This window comes from Bubalus kerabau, chromosome 1 (assembly GCF_029407905.1).
Source record: "Bubalus kerabau isolate K-KA32 ecotype Philippines breed swamp buffalo chromosome 1, PCC_UOA_SB_1v2, whole genome shotgun sequence".
NCBI lineage: Eukaryota > Metazoa > Chordata > Mammalia > Artiodactyla > Bovidae > Bubalus > Bubalus kerabau.
Genome location: NC_073624.1, coordinates 20,695,918 through 20,715,554, shown reverse-complemented (window position 1 = coordinate 20,715,554; position 19,637 = coordinate 20,695,918). Strand labels below are relative to the sequence as shown.

The 19,637-nt window shown below is 42.0% G+C and overlaps 2 protein-coding genes and 1 non-coding gene across 5 annotated transcripts in view; 2 read left to right on the top strand and 1 right to left on the bottom strand.

Annotated features, from left to right (window-relative positions):
• RIMKLB (ribosomal modification protein rimK like family member B) overlaps positions 1 to 19,637 on the bottom strand; it is a 134,727-nt gene that overhangs the window by 100,693 nt on the left and 14,397 nt on the right. The gene's annotated exons all lie outside the window — the stretch shown is intronic.
• Positions 588 to 660, top strand: TRNAE-UUC (transfer RNA glutamic acid (anticodon UUC)). The gene has a single exon. It is a non-coding gene; the product is annotated as a tRNA-Glu (tRNA).
• Positions 5,778 to 19,619, top strand: AICDA (activation induced cytidine deaminase). Its single transcript, XM_055570110.1, has 5 exons — positions 5,778 to 6,614; positions 11,938 to 12,085; positions 14,760 to 15,033; positions 15,292 to 15,407; positions 16,202 to 19,619. The coding sequence occupies exons 1-5, from the start codon at positions 6,607 to 6,609 to the stop codon at positions 16,253 to 16,255; spliced, it is 600 nt and encodes a 199-aa protein (XP_055426085.1). The 5' UTR covers positions 5,778 to 6,606; the 3' UTR covers positions 16,256 to 19,619.

The following is a 19,637-nucleotide window of genomic DNA, read 5'->3' as shown; positions in this document are numbered from 1 at the left end:
TGGCACACAAATTAAGAAACATTTTGATAACAGGGGCATTATACTGAAACACCCTCACATACTTCCACCTCCACATATAAAAATATCCCTTTGAAATCAATGCTGCTGTCTCCTCTTGAATTTGACATTTCATTTTTATCTGTCATCATTGTTTTCTTACAAGCCATCACTCATACCAGAATAAGCTATCATCGTGGCTAAAACATATGAAGCACATGTCGAAGCTCTGTGTTTGCTCATGTTGTTTCTGCCAACTTGGAGAGAGGATGAGAAATTTTATCAAACATATTCATGTATTCCAGATACTAAGCTTTCACACTCACACAGTAAAGCTAAGCAGATCCTTGGAATGACTTTGTGAAGAATTCTTTCCCAATGTCATATGCTTCATAAGTGAAAGGTACAGACCCAGGACCCAAGATTTCAGACTATCCTCCAGAAATTCTCTGCTCTGTACGTTTTTTTCCTCCTTTTTTTGGCCACAAGGCATGTGAGATCCTAGTTCCCCAACCAGGGATAGAGCTCTGTACTCTATTAAAATTCTATCCATTCATCAGAATCTTGATTTAGAACTCAATCTAGGGAATTCCCTGGCAGTCCAATGGTTAGGACTTGGCACTTTCACTGCCAAGGTCCCAGGTTCAATCCCTGGTCAAGGAACTAAGATCCCACAAGCCAAATCACTTGGCCAAAAAAGAAAAAAGAAAAAGGAAATCAGTCTATTGTGAAGCAATAGATTATGAATTCTTTTCTTCCTCTGACTTCATCATACTAAGTGGGCAGTGGTACCCTGTTACTAGGATTAAATAAGAGGTGAAGAGACCACTGTGTGGGACGCTTTACCAAGAATTCTCTACAGAGAATCATGGAATCATTGTTCCTCAATGTGTTTTCCCATTAAATGTTCCTATAAAAGAGAAGTAAAATAAGGAATGCTGAGCATCTTAAACCAGCCACATGTTGGGCTGAAATGTCTTTGGAATCTATGTTTTTTCTCTAATGTTAACACGATGCTCTATTTACTTGTGTGCCTGCCAGATGTTGACTTACCCTCCATGCGTGCATGATAAGTTGATTCAGTAGTGTCTGACTCTTTGTGATCCCATGGACTGTAGCCCACCAGGCTCCTCTGTCCATGAGGATTCTCCAGGCAAGAATCCTGGAGTGGGTTGCTGTGCCCTCCTCCAGGGGATTTTTCTGACCCAGGGATCGAATCTGTGTCTCCTGCGTTGGCAGGTAGATTCTTTACAACTGAGTCACCAGGGAAGCCCTATATTGCCATGAATTCACATTTAGGCATGAAGATATGCGTATCCAATGAAGATATGCGTATCCAATTTTTAGAAGCACAAGGCAGTCGTCCCTTCAACTTTGAGATGCAATGATTCTCTCATTTTTATTTCAAGTCTTTTATTGACATTTAATTCTTTTATATTGTCATTTAAGATCACCTATTTTGAAGCTTGAAAGGTAAGTTTCTTGAACTTATATGCTTCCCTTGTTCCCCTTCAAAGCTCAGCCTTATGCTTGCTCATAATAAGCCTTCAATAAGTATTAAATGAATGAATTTCAGTTTTCAAAGATGCTGTTTATAAATTACTTATAAAAGCACTTTTTGAATTATCTCCAAAGGGGTAAAACATTAAAACAAACACAATAGATTTTTTTCCTCCCCCACAACCTTCATTTTCAAGTACTGAATTTGTGTATGTTGGAGAGAATCTTCTTTATGCAATCTCTACACTGAAAAGTAAGATTTTCAAAACAAGAGACAGTATATAAGACTGTACATTGAATTGTACATTATTAGATTCTACCAATGCTTTGATGTTTTTGTTGTTCAGTTGCTCAGTCATCAACCCTATCAAATCTAATTTATGAAATAGAATTAAATAAATATCCACAGATAATTCTAGTGGAGGTGATGGAATTCCAGTTGCACTATTTCAAATCCTAAAAGATGATGCTGTGAAAGTGCTACACTCCATATGCCAGCAAATTTGGAAAACTCAGCAGTGGCCACAGGACTGGAAAAGGTCAGTTTTCATTCCAATCTGAAAGAAATACAATGTCAAAGAATGCTCAAACTACCGCACAATTGCACTCATCTCACAGGCTAGTAAAGTAATGCTCAAAATTCTCCAAGCCAGGCATCAACAGTATGTTAACCGTGAACTTCCAGAAGTTCAAGCTGGTTTTAGAAAAGGCAGAGGAACCGACTGATGTTGAAGCTGAAACTCCAATACTTTGGCCACCTGATGGGAAGAACTGACTCACTGGAAAGGACCCTGATGCTGAGAATGATTGAAGGCGGAAGGAGAAGGGGACGACAGAGGATAAGATGGGTGGATGGCATCACAGACTCAATGGACATGAGTTTGAGTAAACTCTGGGAGTTGGTGATGAACAGGGAGGCCTGGCATGCTGCAGTTCCTGGGGTTGCAAAGAGCCGGACATGACTGAGCAACTGAACTGAACTGAACAGATAATTCTGCTTCCGGAGGAATGGACTTGACTGCCACCTTTTTTTTTTCTTTTTTCTTTTGGCCAAGCTGTGAGGCATGCCTAGTTCCCTGACCAGGGATCGAACCTATGCCCCCTGATTTGGGACTATGGAGTCTTAAGCACTGGACCACCAGGGAATTTCCAAATTTTTAAATTTTATATTTTTTTTTTGCCGTAACTGGTGGCTTGTGGGATCTTAGTTCCCTAACCAGGGGTGGAACTCTGGCCCATGGCAGTGAAAGGCCATGTCATAATCAAGGGACCACCATGATTGCCATCTTTCTCTGTTCTTCCCCAACAATGCCTGGTCTTGTATGCTTCCCCAAACACAGTGTTTTATTCCTCTTTGCTGCTTGGCTGAGACTCATGTCCCATTATTGAACTGAGAGGTGGGGAAACATTCTGGCGAAAAATGACCACCAGAGACTCTTTCAACAAAACAAAGAGCTCCAAAATCCACGCTTCAGTTAGATTTAGATTTAATTACTTGCTAGACCAACTGTCTACATTTTTATGTGGAAAAGAAATCGTATCTTGCACAAGCAATTTATTGAGTCTGTCTGACATACACAGCCAAACCCAATTCTAACGACACAGTCAATATGGGGGGGAAGACTCTTCTCTGCAGCTCTGATGAAGATTTCTAAACGGATATGGTCAATCTGACTAAGATCTGCAAGGTTGATTTTATCAGCAAGATAGCATTGCATGAGCTTTGAAGTAAGGCAGATCATAAAAAGGAATGAAATTCTGATGTATGCTCTAACATGGATCAATCTTGAAAACATTATGAAAAGTGAAATAAGGCAGACACAAAAGGACAAAGATTGTATGTTTCCACTTATGAGTGTCTACAATCGTCATATCCATATAAGATTACCAGAGATGGCTAGGGGGAATGGTGAGTTACTGTTTAATGTTTATGGGCTTTTTTGGGGGGTCATGAAAAAGGTTTTTGATGGCTGCACATTGTGAATGTAGTTAATACCACTGAACTGTGCCTTTTAAAATAGTTAGAGGGACTTCCCTGGGGTCCAGTGATTAAGACTCTATGTTTCCACTGCAGAAGGTACAGGTTCGATCCCTGGTCAGGGAACTAAGATCTCACATGATCTGCAGTGCAGCCAGTGAGGGAAAAAAAAGTTAGAATCCCAGAAACCAATCCAAAACTAAACAGAAACAAAGCAGGTGCATCAGCAGCCAGTCTGTTTTCCTATTTCTGCCTGGAACAAAAGGGCATAATTTGAAGAGAGAGAATATACAAAAGGAGCTCATCAGCATTGTCAGATCACGTCAAGTTCCCACCATCAGTATCAGGAACTGAGCTTCCCACTGGGGTAAGTTGGGAAATTTTTTTCTAATTTTCAGATTTTGTCATGTTACCATCTCTGAGAATTAATATTTAAACTTCTTTTGGAAGGATGTGTGTGCATGTCACTCTCTAGACAATCAGTTGATAATATAGTAAAGATACTACTCATATCTGAGGAAACAAGAGGATCAGATTTTACACGCCCTTGGATGATCCCACCTTGGCCTCTGCAGAGGAATTTTTTTTTTTCTATTTTGGGGGGTCATGACACACTGCCTGTGCGATCTTAATTCGCTCAACTAGAGGAGACTAAACCAAGAATTGAACCAGCGAACTTGGCAGTGAAAGCATGGAGTGGTAATCACTGGTGTGCATGCGTGTTAAGTCTCTCAGTCTTGTCCAACTCTTTGCAACCCTATGGACTGTGGCCCGCCAGGCACCTCTGTCCATGGGATTCTCCAGACAAGAATACTGGAGTGGGTTGCCATGCCCTTCTCCAGGGAATCTTCCCCACTCAGGGATATCTCCTGCATTAGCAGGAGGGTTCTTTATCACTAGTGCTACCTGGGAAGCCTGCTAACCACTAGACCACCACCAGCAGAATCCCTGCAGAGGAATCAACCTCTCACGGACCTAAGACTCAGTGAACATAGACAATTTCGTATTTGAAGTTATAAGTGCTAAATAAAAATATATGTTAAGGAAGTGGAAAGAGAAAGGTGAGGGTGATGGGATATAGTGGAAATTTTAGATATGAGACAAGAAAAAGTCTCAACTCGATACAAGGAGTATCTGAGTAAAGACAAAGGACCAAGCAGTAATAATAGTAAGAGGAAGCTTATTCCAGACAGAGAGACAAGCAAGTGCAGAGGCTGAGGCCTGTGTGTTCCTTGTGCAGAGCAAGGAGAGCGGTACAGCAGGGGCAGAGGGCCGGGCAAAGGGTCTGGGGAGCCATTTGTAAAGATGTTGACTTCTTACTGAGAAAAAGAGGGGTCAGGGAGAGTTGATAGCAGAGTGACATGATCAAAAATATTTCAAAAATAGGACTTCTCAGGTGGCCCAGTGGTTAAGACTCCACACTTCCAATGCAGGGGGCATGGGCTCAGTTCTTGGTAAGGGAGTTAAGATCCTGCATGCCATGCAGCCAAAAAGGAAAATAAATCTTAATAAATATATATATATATATATATATTTTCCCCCCCAAAGAATTACTCTGATTGCTGTAAGAATAGACTGTAACTGAAGAAAAGTGGTGGCAGGAAGGCCAGTTGAGCGGCTGAATATAATTTTTCAGGATGCTTAGATCTGGAGGTGGTGACGAGTGGTCAGGGTCTGGGTTTATTCTGAAAGGAGAGTTAACAGGATTCGGGCACGAGATTTAAAAGAAAGAGAGCAACCAAGAAGATGGCCAGGATGGCTCTGAGTGCCGCTGAGACAAAGAGGTAAGAGGACCGGATTATACGTTGGGAGAGACAACAGGTGCTCGTTTTTAGCCATGTTTGAAATGCCCAGACATCCAGAGGGAGATGCTGAGGTGGAAGATGGGCATACTTGCCTCGAGTTCAAGGGAGAGTTCCAGGCTAGAACTACAGACTGGGGCAGGGAGAGGATCATTAACATATAGACGATTTTTTAAAGCCTTGAAGCAGAAAGAGAGCAAGAACCCTGGCCGCTTGGCTCACTATTGCAACACCGGCACCTGGCAGCTTCTGTCACCTAGTGGGTATTGAATGTCTACTGAATGAACAGATAGAATGCATATGAATGCGGGAGGGAGAAGTAAAAATATTAGACCAGCTTGTATGAAGGAGGGAACTTAAAACCTCTTATTTGAAAAGCCCAACCTGTTTTCTAAGTTCAGTGCAGTCACTTAGAGGCTGATTCTGTGTGATGAAATAAATCTTTTTGCTGTTTGAGATGCTGCTGCTTCTGACTTCAAATTAATATATGGCTTCTGTGGAAAAGATGAGCATATGCAAAAATTATCCTTTGGTGTAATCATCTAGTCTTTTAGCAATTCTTATAAAGCAATCAAAGAAAAAAAAAAAAAATCAGTGGTTTGGGAGGCAAAAACCTCTGTCCTAAGTCCTGAGTGTACTTGGCCAGCAACCAAGCAGGAACAGTTAGTGTCGGTCTTCATTGAGACTCAGAGCTATTGTGTAATTAAATGAGAAATAGATGCTTTTGGCTGCTCAAACACACGATGCTTTTAAGTTTATTGTTATTCTTATGTTTTAAAAATTAAAGATACCATTTTAAGGAGTTTCCTGGCAATCCAGTGGTTAGGACTTGGTGCTTTCACTGCTATGGCCTTGATTCAATCCCTGGTCAGAAAACTAAGATTCCCACAAGCCTTGAGGCACAGCCAATAAATAAATAAATGAATAAAGATATCTTTTTTTTTTAACCAGGATTACAATATACAAACTGTCTACTCCTCCTGTCTCCTGATCTTTATTTACTACCTGTGGAGGGTAGACTGCATTTTTAAAGAAGCAGAACTAAAGGAACCTATACATTAGGCAGTGTGGCCCACAGTCATTTTCTCTCTGTGATTTTTTGCCTATGAAAACCCCACCCATCTCCAGTGGACCCAAACAGGAGGAAGCCTGCTGGGGTATGGGGTACCTGTTGGTGGTGATGCTGCTGGGGGGAGGAGCCTAAAGGGCTGAGTTCAAATTTGAATGTGTGAGACCAGTGCCTTGTCAGCCAGTGCAGCAGAAGTGCTGGAGGCAAGCTTTTCTTCCTAAGATCTTCAGGGAGCCAAGAAAGACAAACTGGATTCCACCATGGACAGGTAAAGCAGTCTGCTTGTGGGTAGTTGCTCTGGCTTTCCTCTCAGAGCAAATCTGAGTAATAAGATGCGCAAACTTTCCCTTTCTCCCCTAACACTGACTCACAGGATCTGCCTGGTCAAGATGCACAGTTATTTTTCTGGATCTGTCTCATCTTCTGTTCAGATCTTACGTGCTTTCCGCCCAATTCTCTCTCTCTTTTTTCTTTCCATACTCGAAAGTACTTTTATGCACCATACATTGACTGGTCCTTGCAGTTAGGTTAGTTTATGGTAGTAATATTAATCAGGCGAATGTTAAGAGACTCAAATCATGAAAAGGTCATGGCAATACTGCACTAAAAACAGTAGTGGTAATGGTAATAATTCTGTAAACATTCAACTGTAGAACCTCTTGAAGAAAAACTTGACGATGGAGACTTTATTGAATAATTACATAGTCAAGAAATTATTTTCTAAATGCCAATATTCAAAAGTATTTGCTTGAAGGTCAGTCACTATGTCTGTGACAAGGAGATAAATTCAATTGAAAAAATTTCTTTAATATTATAGGCCAAAGAGGCAGTTAATGGCATTTTTACTCTTTACCTAGTCTTTCCATTTCTTCAGACATGACTTAACTTACTTCTTTAATGCATACTCTAAAATTTTGATGATGTCTTCACATGAAGTTTATGACAATTGTTATTACCATAGAACTGAATCTATTTCTATTGCAAATGTATGCAAATTTACACCTAATCCATATACTTCAATCTCAATGTAGAATCTTAATGGTGGATTAAATGTCCTTCAGAGACCTGAGGGCAAAATATCACACATCACACGTCAGCTCAGTTTACAGTGAAAACTAATCTGTGGTATGAGAGGAAAAAGGCTCAGTGGAGATACTTGTAAATAATAAAATGCAAAGCAACAGTAAAATCAGAGTTGAAATTCAGAGAAAGTCAAAGAAGGAGAGAGGATGAAATTCAACAGGAGAAAAAGGGAAATACTGTGACTTTCATTAAGGAAAATACTATCTGCAGAGCACAGTACTGATGGCACGCGGCAGGAAAGGATGACTCGGTCACGATTACTTTTAACCCATCTGTCTCTGGTTTGCATTGCTGGGGATGCAGCCAGGGTTCCGCTTCAGGGCACACAGCTGTCTGGCACAGCTGTCAACCTGTGGGCCTTACAGACAGTCTCTACTGAGTCCTCTGCATCCTTAAGAGACACCAAAGAAGACTTCGCTGGTGCTAAGACGCCACACTCCCAATGCAGGGGGCCTGGGCTCAATCCCTGGTGGGGGAACTAGATCCCACATGCCACAAATAAGACCAGGTGCAGCCAAATAAATAAATATTTCTTAAGAGAGAGAGAGAGAAACCAGAGAATAGGGTGCTGGAACTAGGCCCCCAGCCTAGTTCCATTAAAGATACTTAACAAGGTCACAGGCATGCAATTCAGTTCACTGTGACTGGTAACTTCTGATGGAAACTGTATTTTCATGTGGGGGTAGAAGGCCATTTGAATTCCTTAATCTGTGTCCTATCCTTCCTCATACTCCCAGGACACTTTTTCCTCCTACGGGAACACCCTGCCAATACCACCTGCAATGCATGATATTGTATCCTCTCCCCCACTTCTCATCCACACAGCCCAGGAGGACAGGTTAAATGCAAAAGGAATTTATTGGTAAGAGATGATGCCTAATCTATTTAAAACTGGGCCCAAAGGAGAGAATTTTTTTTTCTTCCTCTCCAGTATTTATTATGCATCTACTATGTATTCGGTTTATGTAATATGATAAGGGTGGTTATGTTAATTAATTAACAATAGTAATAGTAACAGAGGTAGTGCTGTAGTGGTTTTACCATAGTAAATTATTATCACTTTAGAATAAAGCCAGTGATTATTAGATCTTTGTTAACATTCATTTTGGATTCCTGTCAAATGTCAATTTTTATTTATAAAAATTTGATTGGCTAATTTGTATATGGTTTCGTATATGTAATGTATACACTGGTGATACATCTAATTCTCTGCCTCAGGATTTAAAGTGGATTCCAGGGACTTCTCTGGTAATCCATTGGTTAAGACACCATGCTTCCATTGTAGGAGGCATGGGTTTGATCCCTGGTTGGGGAATTAAGATCTCACATGTCATGTGGCATAGTGCCCCCACCCCCCACACCGCCCCCCCCCAAAAGATTTCCAATAAGCTTCATATGTGTGAGAAAAACATTCAAATTACAACACCTTTAAAAATCTCTGGTCCTTGCTTACTGATTTACTAAGGGTGATACTTGGGAAGTTGACTTCTGGGTCTATCTCATGTATTTCACTATCAAAGTATCAATAACCAACATGTCCATACAAAGGTGGGTGTAGAGGCTTTATTCACAACCCTCAAATGGAAACAATCCAAATGTCCATCAACAGGTGAGTGAATATATACGAAATGTGCTGTATCGAAGCAATGGAATATTGCTTTGCAGGACAAAAGAACAAACTCTACTGATACGTGCAACACCATGGATGAATGTCAAAGTCATAATATACTTAATAAAAGAAGTCAGACACAAATGAGGTGATAATGTATACTTAAAATAAAATTCTGGAAAATAAACCATAATTTATAGTACAGATTAGTGACTGCCTGGGAGGGAGAAAAAGAACCTACTGAAGAGATGGATGAGAAAATTTGGGGGGAGGGGTACCCTGAAAATGTTCTGTACACTGAGAGTTGCAGCAGTTTTAGGTGTTTACATCTGCCAATATTCACAGAATTGTGAATTTTAAATGGGTGAAGTATGTAAATTATGTGTGTGTGTGCTCAGTCGCTCAGTCATGCCTGACTCTTTGCAACGCTATGGAGACCATCAGGCTCCTTTGTCTATGGGATTTCCCAGGCAAGAATACTGGAGTGGGTTGCCATTTCCTTCTCCAGGGGATCTTCCCAACCCAGGGATCAAACCCGATCCTCCTGCATTGGCAGGGAGATTCTATACGGTACCACCTGGAAACCTCAATGTAAAAAAAAAAAAAATTGAAATAAGTTTCAATTCTCTTGCAAGCAAACCGTATTCAAATTACTGCCTAGATCATTACTTTGACAAGTTGTCTGCACTTCTGCTCAATGCCACTAGGTGGCAGCGTTATCTCTACAAGTAGATATTTTTGCTGAAAAAGACAGAGGACAAAAACCAGGGACACTAACTTCTGATGCTTTGGTTATCAACCACATTGGGCTACAGTTCATGGGGTCACAAAGTGTTGGACACAGCTAAGGGACTAACACACACACACACTGTATAGCTTGTGCTATGTTCACAACTACAAAGGAACTTGTGTTGGCAGAGAGTTATTTCTACAAATTCAACTCTAAAATTTAGTGCTTATAACATGCAAGACACTGTGCCGAAAAACAAAAAGCAGTCTATCCCTGACCCCCATCCCCGGTGTGTGAAGAACATGGCAAAATATTTAGATTATATTGTGAATATATACATGAGATCAGCCTAACTCAAATCTTGTAAATATATATGCATAAAAAGACTAGAAGGAAAAACATAAGTATATTAACAGTAATTATCATTAGATAGTATGTCTAATTAGTAAAAAGTAGTATTAGTCACTCAGTCATGTGACCAGCTCTTTGTGAGCCTATGGACTGTAGTCCACCAGACTCCTCTGTCCATGGGATTTTCCAGGCAAGAATACTGGAGGTGGTTGCCATTTCCTTCTCCAGAGGATCTTCCCAACCCAGGGATCGAAACAGGGTATCCCATGGTGGAGGCAAGTTCTTTACTGTCTGAGCCACCAGGGAAGCCCCATGTCTAATTATCACTAGATATATTGGTATTTTAAACTTTAATTCTTTAACATTAAAAAAATTTTCACTTTCAGCTTTTTTGTAATATTCAAGTTAAGAATGGTCAAATACCTTTCACACTTTTAACATATGACTCAAAAAGTGTCACTTCCTGACTCAAAGCACAGAAATTCTAATCTACATTCTACATCTGAGGGGGACAGATGTAGCAATCAATTGATAATAAAAGTTGAATGCTTTGATAGGGATGAGTGGAGAACAGCAGGAAACTTCAGGAGAGTTTTTTTTGTTGCTGTTAATGTTCAATTTTGCCTAGAAAGAGGGGATAGTGGCAGTTGAGAGAGGTCTTCCTGGAAGAGCTGAAATTGATGTTAGGCTTTGAAGGAGGGGTAGGTTTTGCACAGTGGGGGTAAAAAAGGCAAGTAAGGATTCAGTCAGGAGATGTATTCCAGCAAGATGGCTGGAAAGAAAACTAGAGACTAGGGCCAGGGGGCCTGCTACAGGGGTAAGGAAGGGGGTGAAATGATGGGAGAAAAGAGAAAAATACTAGGAAACAAGGCTAGAAATGTAGATGTGTCCAATTGTAAAAGCTTTACCACAGTTAATGAGTTTGGAGTTTATTCTAGATTTTCTGAGATCTCTAGGGCACCTCATGGAAACTGTTATTTTGAAGGGACTACAGGCAGAGAGATCAGTTAAGAGATCAGGACAATGTGATAAAAGGAACGATTAGTGATTGGATTGAAGCAGAGAACCAAGAGAACAGAGCAGGGACACTCCCAGAAATACTGGAAAGTTTGACTCAATAAATTTAGATGATTAATTAATTAAATATGAGTGAAGGAGAATCAAAAATGATTCCCAGCTTTTAGACTGTATACTTGGGATGGCAAGTTGGTAGGATAGGAGAGGGAGGTCAGGACAGGGCAATTTGGGAATATTGTTTTGACCACTTAGAATCTGAGATCTATGTTGGACATTTAGGTAGAGGTCGGGGCCTCCCTGGTGGCTCACTGGTGAAGAATCCACCTGCCAATGCAGGAGATAACAAAAGTTCGATCCCTGGGTCAGGAAGATTCCCTGGAGAAGGGAATGGCAATCCACTCCAGTATTCTTGACTGGAGAACTCCATAGACAGAGAAGCCTGGCAGGCTATAGTCCGTGGGTAGCAAAGAGTCAGACATGACTAATAATGGAGAGAAAACCTGAAAAGATGAAACTGGGAAAGACGTCTGTAATTCCAAGTTACCAACATCCAGAAGGCAGCCATGGGAGGAGCCTGGTCTGTGAGCGTGGATCACTTTGGGGTTCTTGCTGTCTCAACTGGTCTTAAATACAAGCATGAAAAGGGGTTTGTAGTGGATCTGAAGTTCAGTAAGTCTTAGGCATCCAGCATAAGGAAGCAAGAGCGTCTCCTCTGGTTTGGCCCAAGTATTACAGATTTTTCTTTAAAAGCTGATGGAAAGCCAAGAAGGCTGCATCTCCTCCCTCCTCTCTCACCCACAGCCTCTTGATGAAGCAGAGACAGTTTCTTTACCAGTTCAAAAACGTGCGCTGGGCTAAGGGCCGCCATGAGACCTACTTGTGCTACGTGGTGAAGCGGCGGGACAGTCCCACCTCCTTCTCACTGGACTTCGGGCACCTTCGAAACAAGGTATCAATTAATATCTTGCTATTAATTAATTAATGCCTGCTTCCCAAGCAGCTACACTGAGGGCACTTTTATAGCCACCTGCTGATGATGCTACTCAGCCTGGTTCATTTGTCTCCATTAGATTTCTGAGATATCTTTTCTCTTTTATATGTCTCTGCACCCACAATAGACAGGTTCATTTAACATCCTCCCGAATCCTGCTGGGCACATCAGGCCACACCTTGTTTTGGTGCTAAGAATCACTGCCCCAAACCTTCCTCTCCTTTCCCCAGCATCCAAATTGCTTTTCAGATTAAGGAAGAAACCAAAAGAAAGAGATTTTTTATTTGGGGGAATATTATCAGCTCATTCAAGCTGAACTGTAAACGTGGAAAAACAAATTGTGGCTTTGGAATTTTAAATAATGAAGGAAGAAGAATTAGGAAAAATTAATGATTCAGTTCTATCTTTCAAATGATTTCTATTCCTTCCTGCTCACCTGGATCATAAGCCAGTAAGTACATTCATCGTAGTGACCCTCAGAAAATTCAGGGAAGCCATGAATTAAAACTAGAAGATCAGGATTTCCCTGGGGCACAGTGGCTAAGAATCTGCCTGCCAGTGCAGGGGACACAGGTTCGATCCCTGGTGCAGGAAGATTTCACATGCCCTGGAGCAGCTAAGCCCACGTGCCACAACTACTGAGCTTTCATACTGCAACTACTGAACCCTCGCACCCAGGAGCTCATGTTCTGCAACAAGAGAAGCCATGAATAGATAAATAATAAAAACTGCTTCTCGATAATATGGCGGCAGTGGTGGTTTACTTGCTCAGTTGTCTCCAACTCTTGGGACCCCATGGACTGTAGCCTGCCAGGCTCCTCTGTCCATAGGATTCTCCAGGCAAGAATACTGGAGTGGGCAAGAATACTTGCCATTTCCTTTTCCAGGGAATCTTCCCAATCCAGGGATTGAACTCAGGTCTCCTACATTCCAGGCAGATTCTTTACCAACTGAGCAATAACACATCTAGCATTAAAAAAAAAAAAGCCTAGAAGATCAGAGAATTACATTTTCAAGAGACTTCGTCACCAAAATCCAGAAGAGTTTACATAACATGCAGTTGACATGTGGTCTTGGTGGAAATGCAGGGAAGACTCCCTGGGTAGAATGACACTGACACATCCCACTTTTCTTGGCCTCTATTTGTGTTGTGTTCATTGTCCCACTGCAATTGTTGTAGCTTCTAATCTTTTCCCTATTTGGTGATAAGACACATTCTAAACATAGAAAGCTTTTGTGTTCCTCTCCTTCTCTCTCCCTGAGTCTTCACAACAAAACTCCATTTAACTCATGAGGAATCAGAAGATCTAAGAGTTGGGTGACTTATGGAACTTAGGTCTTCAGATTCTGGGAGCAATGACTTTTCTGCACTATGAAGTGGACTTGCTATATCTCACTATGGTGATTACTATTACAATCATGGGGGGGTCATACAAAGAGCAAACTCATTACAGACACACCTCGGAGATTTTGTAAATTTGATTCCAGAACATGGCAATAAAGCATATTGCAATAGAGAATATTGCAATAAAGTGAGTCAAATTTGGGGGTTTCCTGAAAGTGCTAGTTTTTCAATCCTGTCTGACCCTTTGTGACTCCATGGACTGTAGCCTGCCGGGCTCCTCTAGTCCATAGAATTCTCCAGGCAAGAATACTGGAGGGGGTTACCATGCCTTCTCCAGGGGATCTTCCCGATTCAGGGATCAAACCTGGATCTCCCCCATTGCAGGCAGATTCTTTACCATGTGAGCCACCAAGGCAGCCCTAGTACATACAAAAGTTATGTTTACACTATACTACAGTTCTTTTAAGTATGCAATACAATTATATCTAAAACAAAAAGTGTATATCTTAATTTTAAAGCTTAATGCTAAAAATTGCTATCATCTAAGCCTTCAATGAGTCATACTAGTAACAAAGATCACTGACCACAGATAACCATAATAATGAAAAGTTTGAAATTTGCAAGAATCACGAACTGCGACACAGAGACACAAAGTGAGTGGATGCTGTTGGAAAAAATGACACCAGCGGACTTGCTCAAGGCAGGGTTGCCACAAACCTTCGGAACACAAAGTATCTGCAAAGTCCAATATAGCCAAGCACAATAAAACAAGGGACCCCTGTATTTAATTGTTCTTAAACCACAACCGGTGCCTACTACCTCTTTTACAACACCCACTTGTCAGTCTCAGACTCTCCTAACCCTAACTTTTTATTCTCCACTTGGTGTAGGAGAGTCCAGTGTATTTTCACAACGGTTACATCAACAGCACTTCAAGCCGTTTCTTCCTCTCCAAGGAAGGAAAAGCAACTTCACAAACAAAACTAAATCTGAGATAGTGTGATGCTACTTGACCCACTTAACTCATTTCATCCTCCCACTGTTCCACAGAAAATCTGCACCCCTTTCCCTTCCCAAGGCCAAAAGTGCAAAGAGTTTAGTAGGATCACCACTCATCATTGTGTCCTTTCAGACAGTTGCTTAGCCTTTCTGTAACCTCGGACAAAACCGAAGACAGACACCCCAAAAAGGCTGAGCGGTGGGAGGGACACAAATTAATGACGGTGAAGCTACCAGCAGGACAGTCAAGGTCGGTCACCATCCCCTGAGTCTCTGCTCTCTCCCCAGGCCGGATGCCACGTGGAGTTGCTCTTCCTCCGCTACATCTCTGACTGGGATCTGGACCCTGGGCGGTGCTACCGCGTCACCTGGTTCACGTCTTGGAGCCCCTGCTACGACTGTGCGCGGCACGTGGCCGACTTCCTGCGGGGGTACCCCAACCTGAGCCTGCGGATCTTCACGGCTCGCCTCTACTTCTGCGACAAGGAGCGCAAGGCTGAACCAGAGGGGCTGCGGCGGCTGCACCGCGCTGGAGTCCAGATCGCCATCATGACGTTCAAAGGTGCGCAGGGACCTTTCGGCCCGGCTCTCCAGAGCAGGACTGGCCATTCAGATTGGGTGAGAGGAGAGAGGGGGCAGAATTCTTACTCGCCCCCAAAGTCCTAACTCGCCTTTGGGGCTGAAAGCTATCAAGGAGAATTGGAGGAAAAGAATCGGTGGACCCAAGACTTTGGGGGAGGGGTGGCAGGGTTTTCTTTCTTTCCTCATGATTTGAGCTCTGATCCATCCCCTCCCCTCTCCTTTTTAAATTTTCAAATAGATTACTTTTATTGCTGGAATACTTTTGTGGAAAATCGTGAAAGAACTTTCAAAGCCTGGGAGGGACTGCATGAAAATTCGGTTCGTCTGTCTAGACAGCTTCGACGCATCCTTTTGGTAAGTGAGGGGGCTTTCTTTGCTTCTCATTTTCTTTCTCCCTCCAAAGTTATCTATCCCTGGCACTACTTATATTTCCTACATTTCCGCGTGTGTGTTTGTGTGTGTTTATCATTCTCCCCTTATTTTTCCTGATGAAAACGTTCTCTTTTCTGTTTTTGTTGTCATTTCTTCTACAACTGAGTTTGCTCTAATGTTTCACAATTCAAAGCCCTGTACTAGCCCTCTGGGGTTTCCCAGGTGGCGCTAGTGGTAAAGAACACGCCAGCCAATCCAGAAGACAAAAAAGAGGTTCGATTCCTGGGTCGGGAAGGTCCCCTGGAGGAGGGCATGGCAACCCACTCCAGTATTCTTGCTGGGAAATCCCACGGACAGAGGAGCCTGGTGGGCTACAGTCCATGGGGTCGCAAAGAGTCAGACACGACTTAGCCCAAGCACCAGCCTTCTAGTAAGATTCCTTTCCCTTCTCCGCTTCCCCACCCTAATCCCCTACCCTCTCTTTCCTCACTCACATCTTTAACTTAGACTCTCCCCAGAATCCATTTTACTCCTAGGAAAATTTCTTCCTCTCTTTCTCTTTCCTCTCCCTCTCCCCTTCTTTTCTTAAAAAATATTAATAGGAACGTCCCTGGTGGTCCAGTGGTTAAGACTCCGAGCTTCTGGGGCAGGGGACATGGGTTCGACCCCTGATCAGGGAGCTAAGATCCCAGATGCGGTGCAACCAAAAGATATAAATTTTAACAAGAAAAAATTGACACAAAAATTACAAAGTCACCCACTGTCTTTCTCCACAGCCACTCTACGAGGTTGATGACTTGCGGGATGCATTTCGTACTTTGGGACTTTGATACCAACCTTCAAGAATGTCACATACAAAGAAGTATCTGTGAAGATAGTGGGGTAAAAGAACTATCTTTGAAGAATTCTGCTGTTCTTCAACTCTCACTTTCTTTGAGTTTAGAAAAAAAGTATTCATAGAGGACTTTTTTAAAAAACTGTCTTGAAAAGAGAAGGAACACAGACCCACCAGGGTTAATGCCAAAAAACTGGTTCAGTTTTTCAATGTAACATCGCCCCCTACTGGGAAATGGCAGAACTGCAGGGCCTGGGAACCCCTGTGTCCCTACTCTTGACTTTTAAGCAGAGAGAAAGCAAGAGGTTAATGCTGAGGAGCGTGGTGAGAGGATCAGAGGTTTTATGACCAGTATTTTTAATTATTTGATTCTTGTTCTGCGTTTTCTAACGGTATTAATGATAGATTTTTCTACTCTTTTCCTTTGGGGTTCACTTTCAAGTGAACAAACTTGCCACCCTGTGATCCACAGAACCTAATGAGAAAACCTGGGTGACTGCAACCCCAAGCTGTCTATTCAAAGCATTAATATCCAAGCATGTGTTCTGTGTTGAATTGTCTGAAGCCTGATTTTAATGTTTGTACATACTAATTTTTTCTTGGCACGGAATATGCATGATCACCGTTAGGATGCTGTATAATAAAGGAGATTAAAATGAATTTGAGGGCTGTGGAAAAGACATGCTACAAGTGAATTGATACCTCAGGTAACAAATCTGCAAAAAGATCCTTTTAGAATCTTAATTGTGCAACCACACATTTCCCACGTAACTAGTGAACGCTTGGAAGGGAGTTGCTTGAATGTTGAGAAAAGAAAAAAGTCCATTCTCTCTGAACCTCAGGAAAGTCAACCAGGTCAAGATTTTTTCCCTTTTTTTTTGCATGTATGGGTCCCTTCTCTCAAAGATGTGACAATATAAGAGACTGTGACAGAAGACAGTATTTGAGAGAGGACGACAGAGCATTGCAAGGAAATAGTGTTTTATCCATTAAAATGGAATGATCCACCACAGCACAAACTGGTTATTTGTTCCTAATAACTATCATGGACTGTGAGAAAAATATTCAGAATAACCATAACACAACTATTACCTAGCAACCCTTGCAATGCAGATAAACAGATCTACAGGAAAAGTTGAAAGCAAAAAAAGAAAAAAACTTGAATGCATAATTATACTGTTTTACTCTTATTGTACATAATTTGTGAAAGAATTAAATATTAAAAACCCTTATTCATGTATTCATATTATATGTTTATGGTATGCAGTGTCTCATTTATCATAATTTTCCTTTTTGTTTTGTTAAAATGGATTTGTAATGTCTCATACATTTATACCTTTGAAAATGCTAATAGTAAATCATATAATTGTAACATAGTCTAACATTGTATTAACATTGCTATGAAATCCATTTTCTTGATTTTTTAGTAAATTTTTCCCACAGCAAATTTGATTCTGGCTCAATCAGCTGAATAAATGATAATTTTGGAGCTTTGGAGATAAAAGGTCAAACTAAAGTAATTCCAAAGGTGATTTTTAAAAAGTTAAACTACACAAAGTCCGTATGATGGAATAGACTTCGGAGTCCAAGAACAAGTGCACACATCTATGTTCAACTGAGTTCTGACAAGGGTGCCGGGACCATTCAGTAGAGAAAGAACAGTATTCTCAGCAAATGATGCTGGAACAAGTGTATATCCATCGACAAAAGACTGAATATGGATCATACACGCACACAAATTAATTCAAAGTTTATCAAATACCTAAGTCTGAGAAAGTTCCTAATTCATACCTGCATAAGTCTGCTCTTCAAAACTCAGGGAAAGCCTAAGATACTAAAGATTTTTTCTACAAATAAGAAACAGGGAACACAGCGGGGCCTTTCCTGAGCATGTCCTTTTCAGTTCTCCTTTTGATAGGACTCAATCCTGAGGGGAACGGGAGTGGGACAAGAAGGGAACAAAGTTTTAGATAGAGATGTTAATCATAAACTCAGTAGAGGAACTCTGTTTTACGAGGATTCGGTTTCAAACTCAGACTGAGGAAAAAATTTACAGATATTATCTGATTAGAGTCTAGTATCCAGAATATAGACAACCTAATTTAGGGACTTCTGGGCAGTCCAGTGGTTAAGACTTGGCGCTCCCTCCCAAGGGCCTGGGCGAAGGGAGACCCTGCTGCCTGAGTGGATCCTGGCCAGCACCCTCGCTGCAGCCCATCCATCAGCCTGGAGGCTTGAGCCATGGCCAGCGTGGCCTGTGAATGCCAGACCTGTCCCATGCCTGCCGCACCTGCGGCCATGACTCTCAGGAGAGGCCCGGGTCACTGCCTCGTTTGTCCGGACTCCCTGGGCTGTGGTGGCCTGCTGGCGGGGTGGTAGTGGCCTTGGGAGCCTCTGGGGGCCGGGTCACACTGCCGGCTCCCTCTTGAGGACACCAGTCCGGGAGGCTGGCTGACCCCGTCCTCCCAAGTTCAGTCAAAGCACAAAGCCTTGAGGACTGGGCACTGCCCCATGCAGGCTGCAGTACCACTGCCCAGGTAGCCACAGACCCCAGGAAAGCCCCTCCGCTGCAGCCCTGAGGGGAGGAGCTAGGAGGCTGAGGGAGGCTTCTGTGGGTGGCATCGAATAAAGCGTGTCAGGCAAAAAAAAAAAAAAAGGCTTGGCGCTCCCAATGCAGGGGGTTTGGGTTCCATCCCTGTTTGGGAACTAAGATCCCACCTGCTGTGTGGCTCCATTAAAAAAAAAAAAAAAATGCCGATACATTTCTCCAAGGAAGATTAACAGACCTCTAGTAAGCAGATGAAAAGATTCTCAACATCCTTAGTCATGAGGGAAATGCAAATGAAAACCACAATGAGATACCACTTATAGTTACTATGATGGGTATAAACAAACAAACCAAAAAAATAATAACCATTGTTGGTGAGAATGTGGAGAAATTAGAACCATATATTGGCTAGAGGAAATGTAAAATTGTGCAACCACTATTAAAAAGTTTGGTAGTTCCTCAAAAGTCAGTATGAAATTACATTAAAAAGTTTGGTGGTTCCTCAAAAGTCAGTACGAAATTACTGTATGACACAGCAATTCCACTCCTTGGCACATACCCAAGAGAACTAAAAACAAAGGTTCAAACAAAAACTTGCACATGAATATTCTAGCAGCATTACCGGTAGTAGCCTAAAAGTAGAAGGGCTTCCTGGTAGCTCAGCTGATAAAGAATCCGCCTGCAATGCAGGAGACCCCGGTTTGAGTCCCGGGGTCAGAAAGATCCCCTGGAGAATGGATAGGCTACCCATTCCAGTATTCTTGGGCTTCCTTGGTGGTTCAGATGGTAAAGAATATGCCTGCAATGTGGAAGACCTGGGTTTGATCCT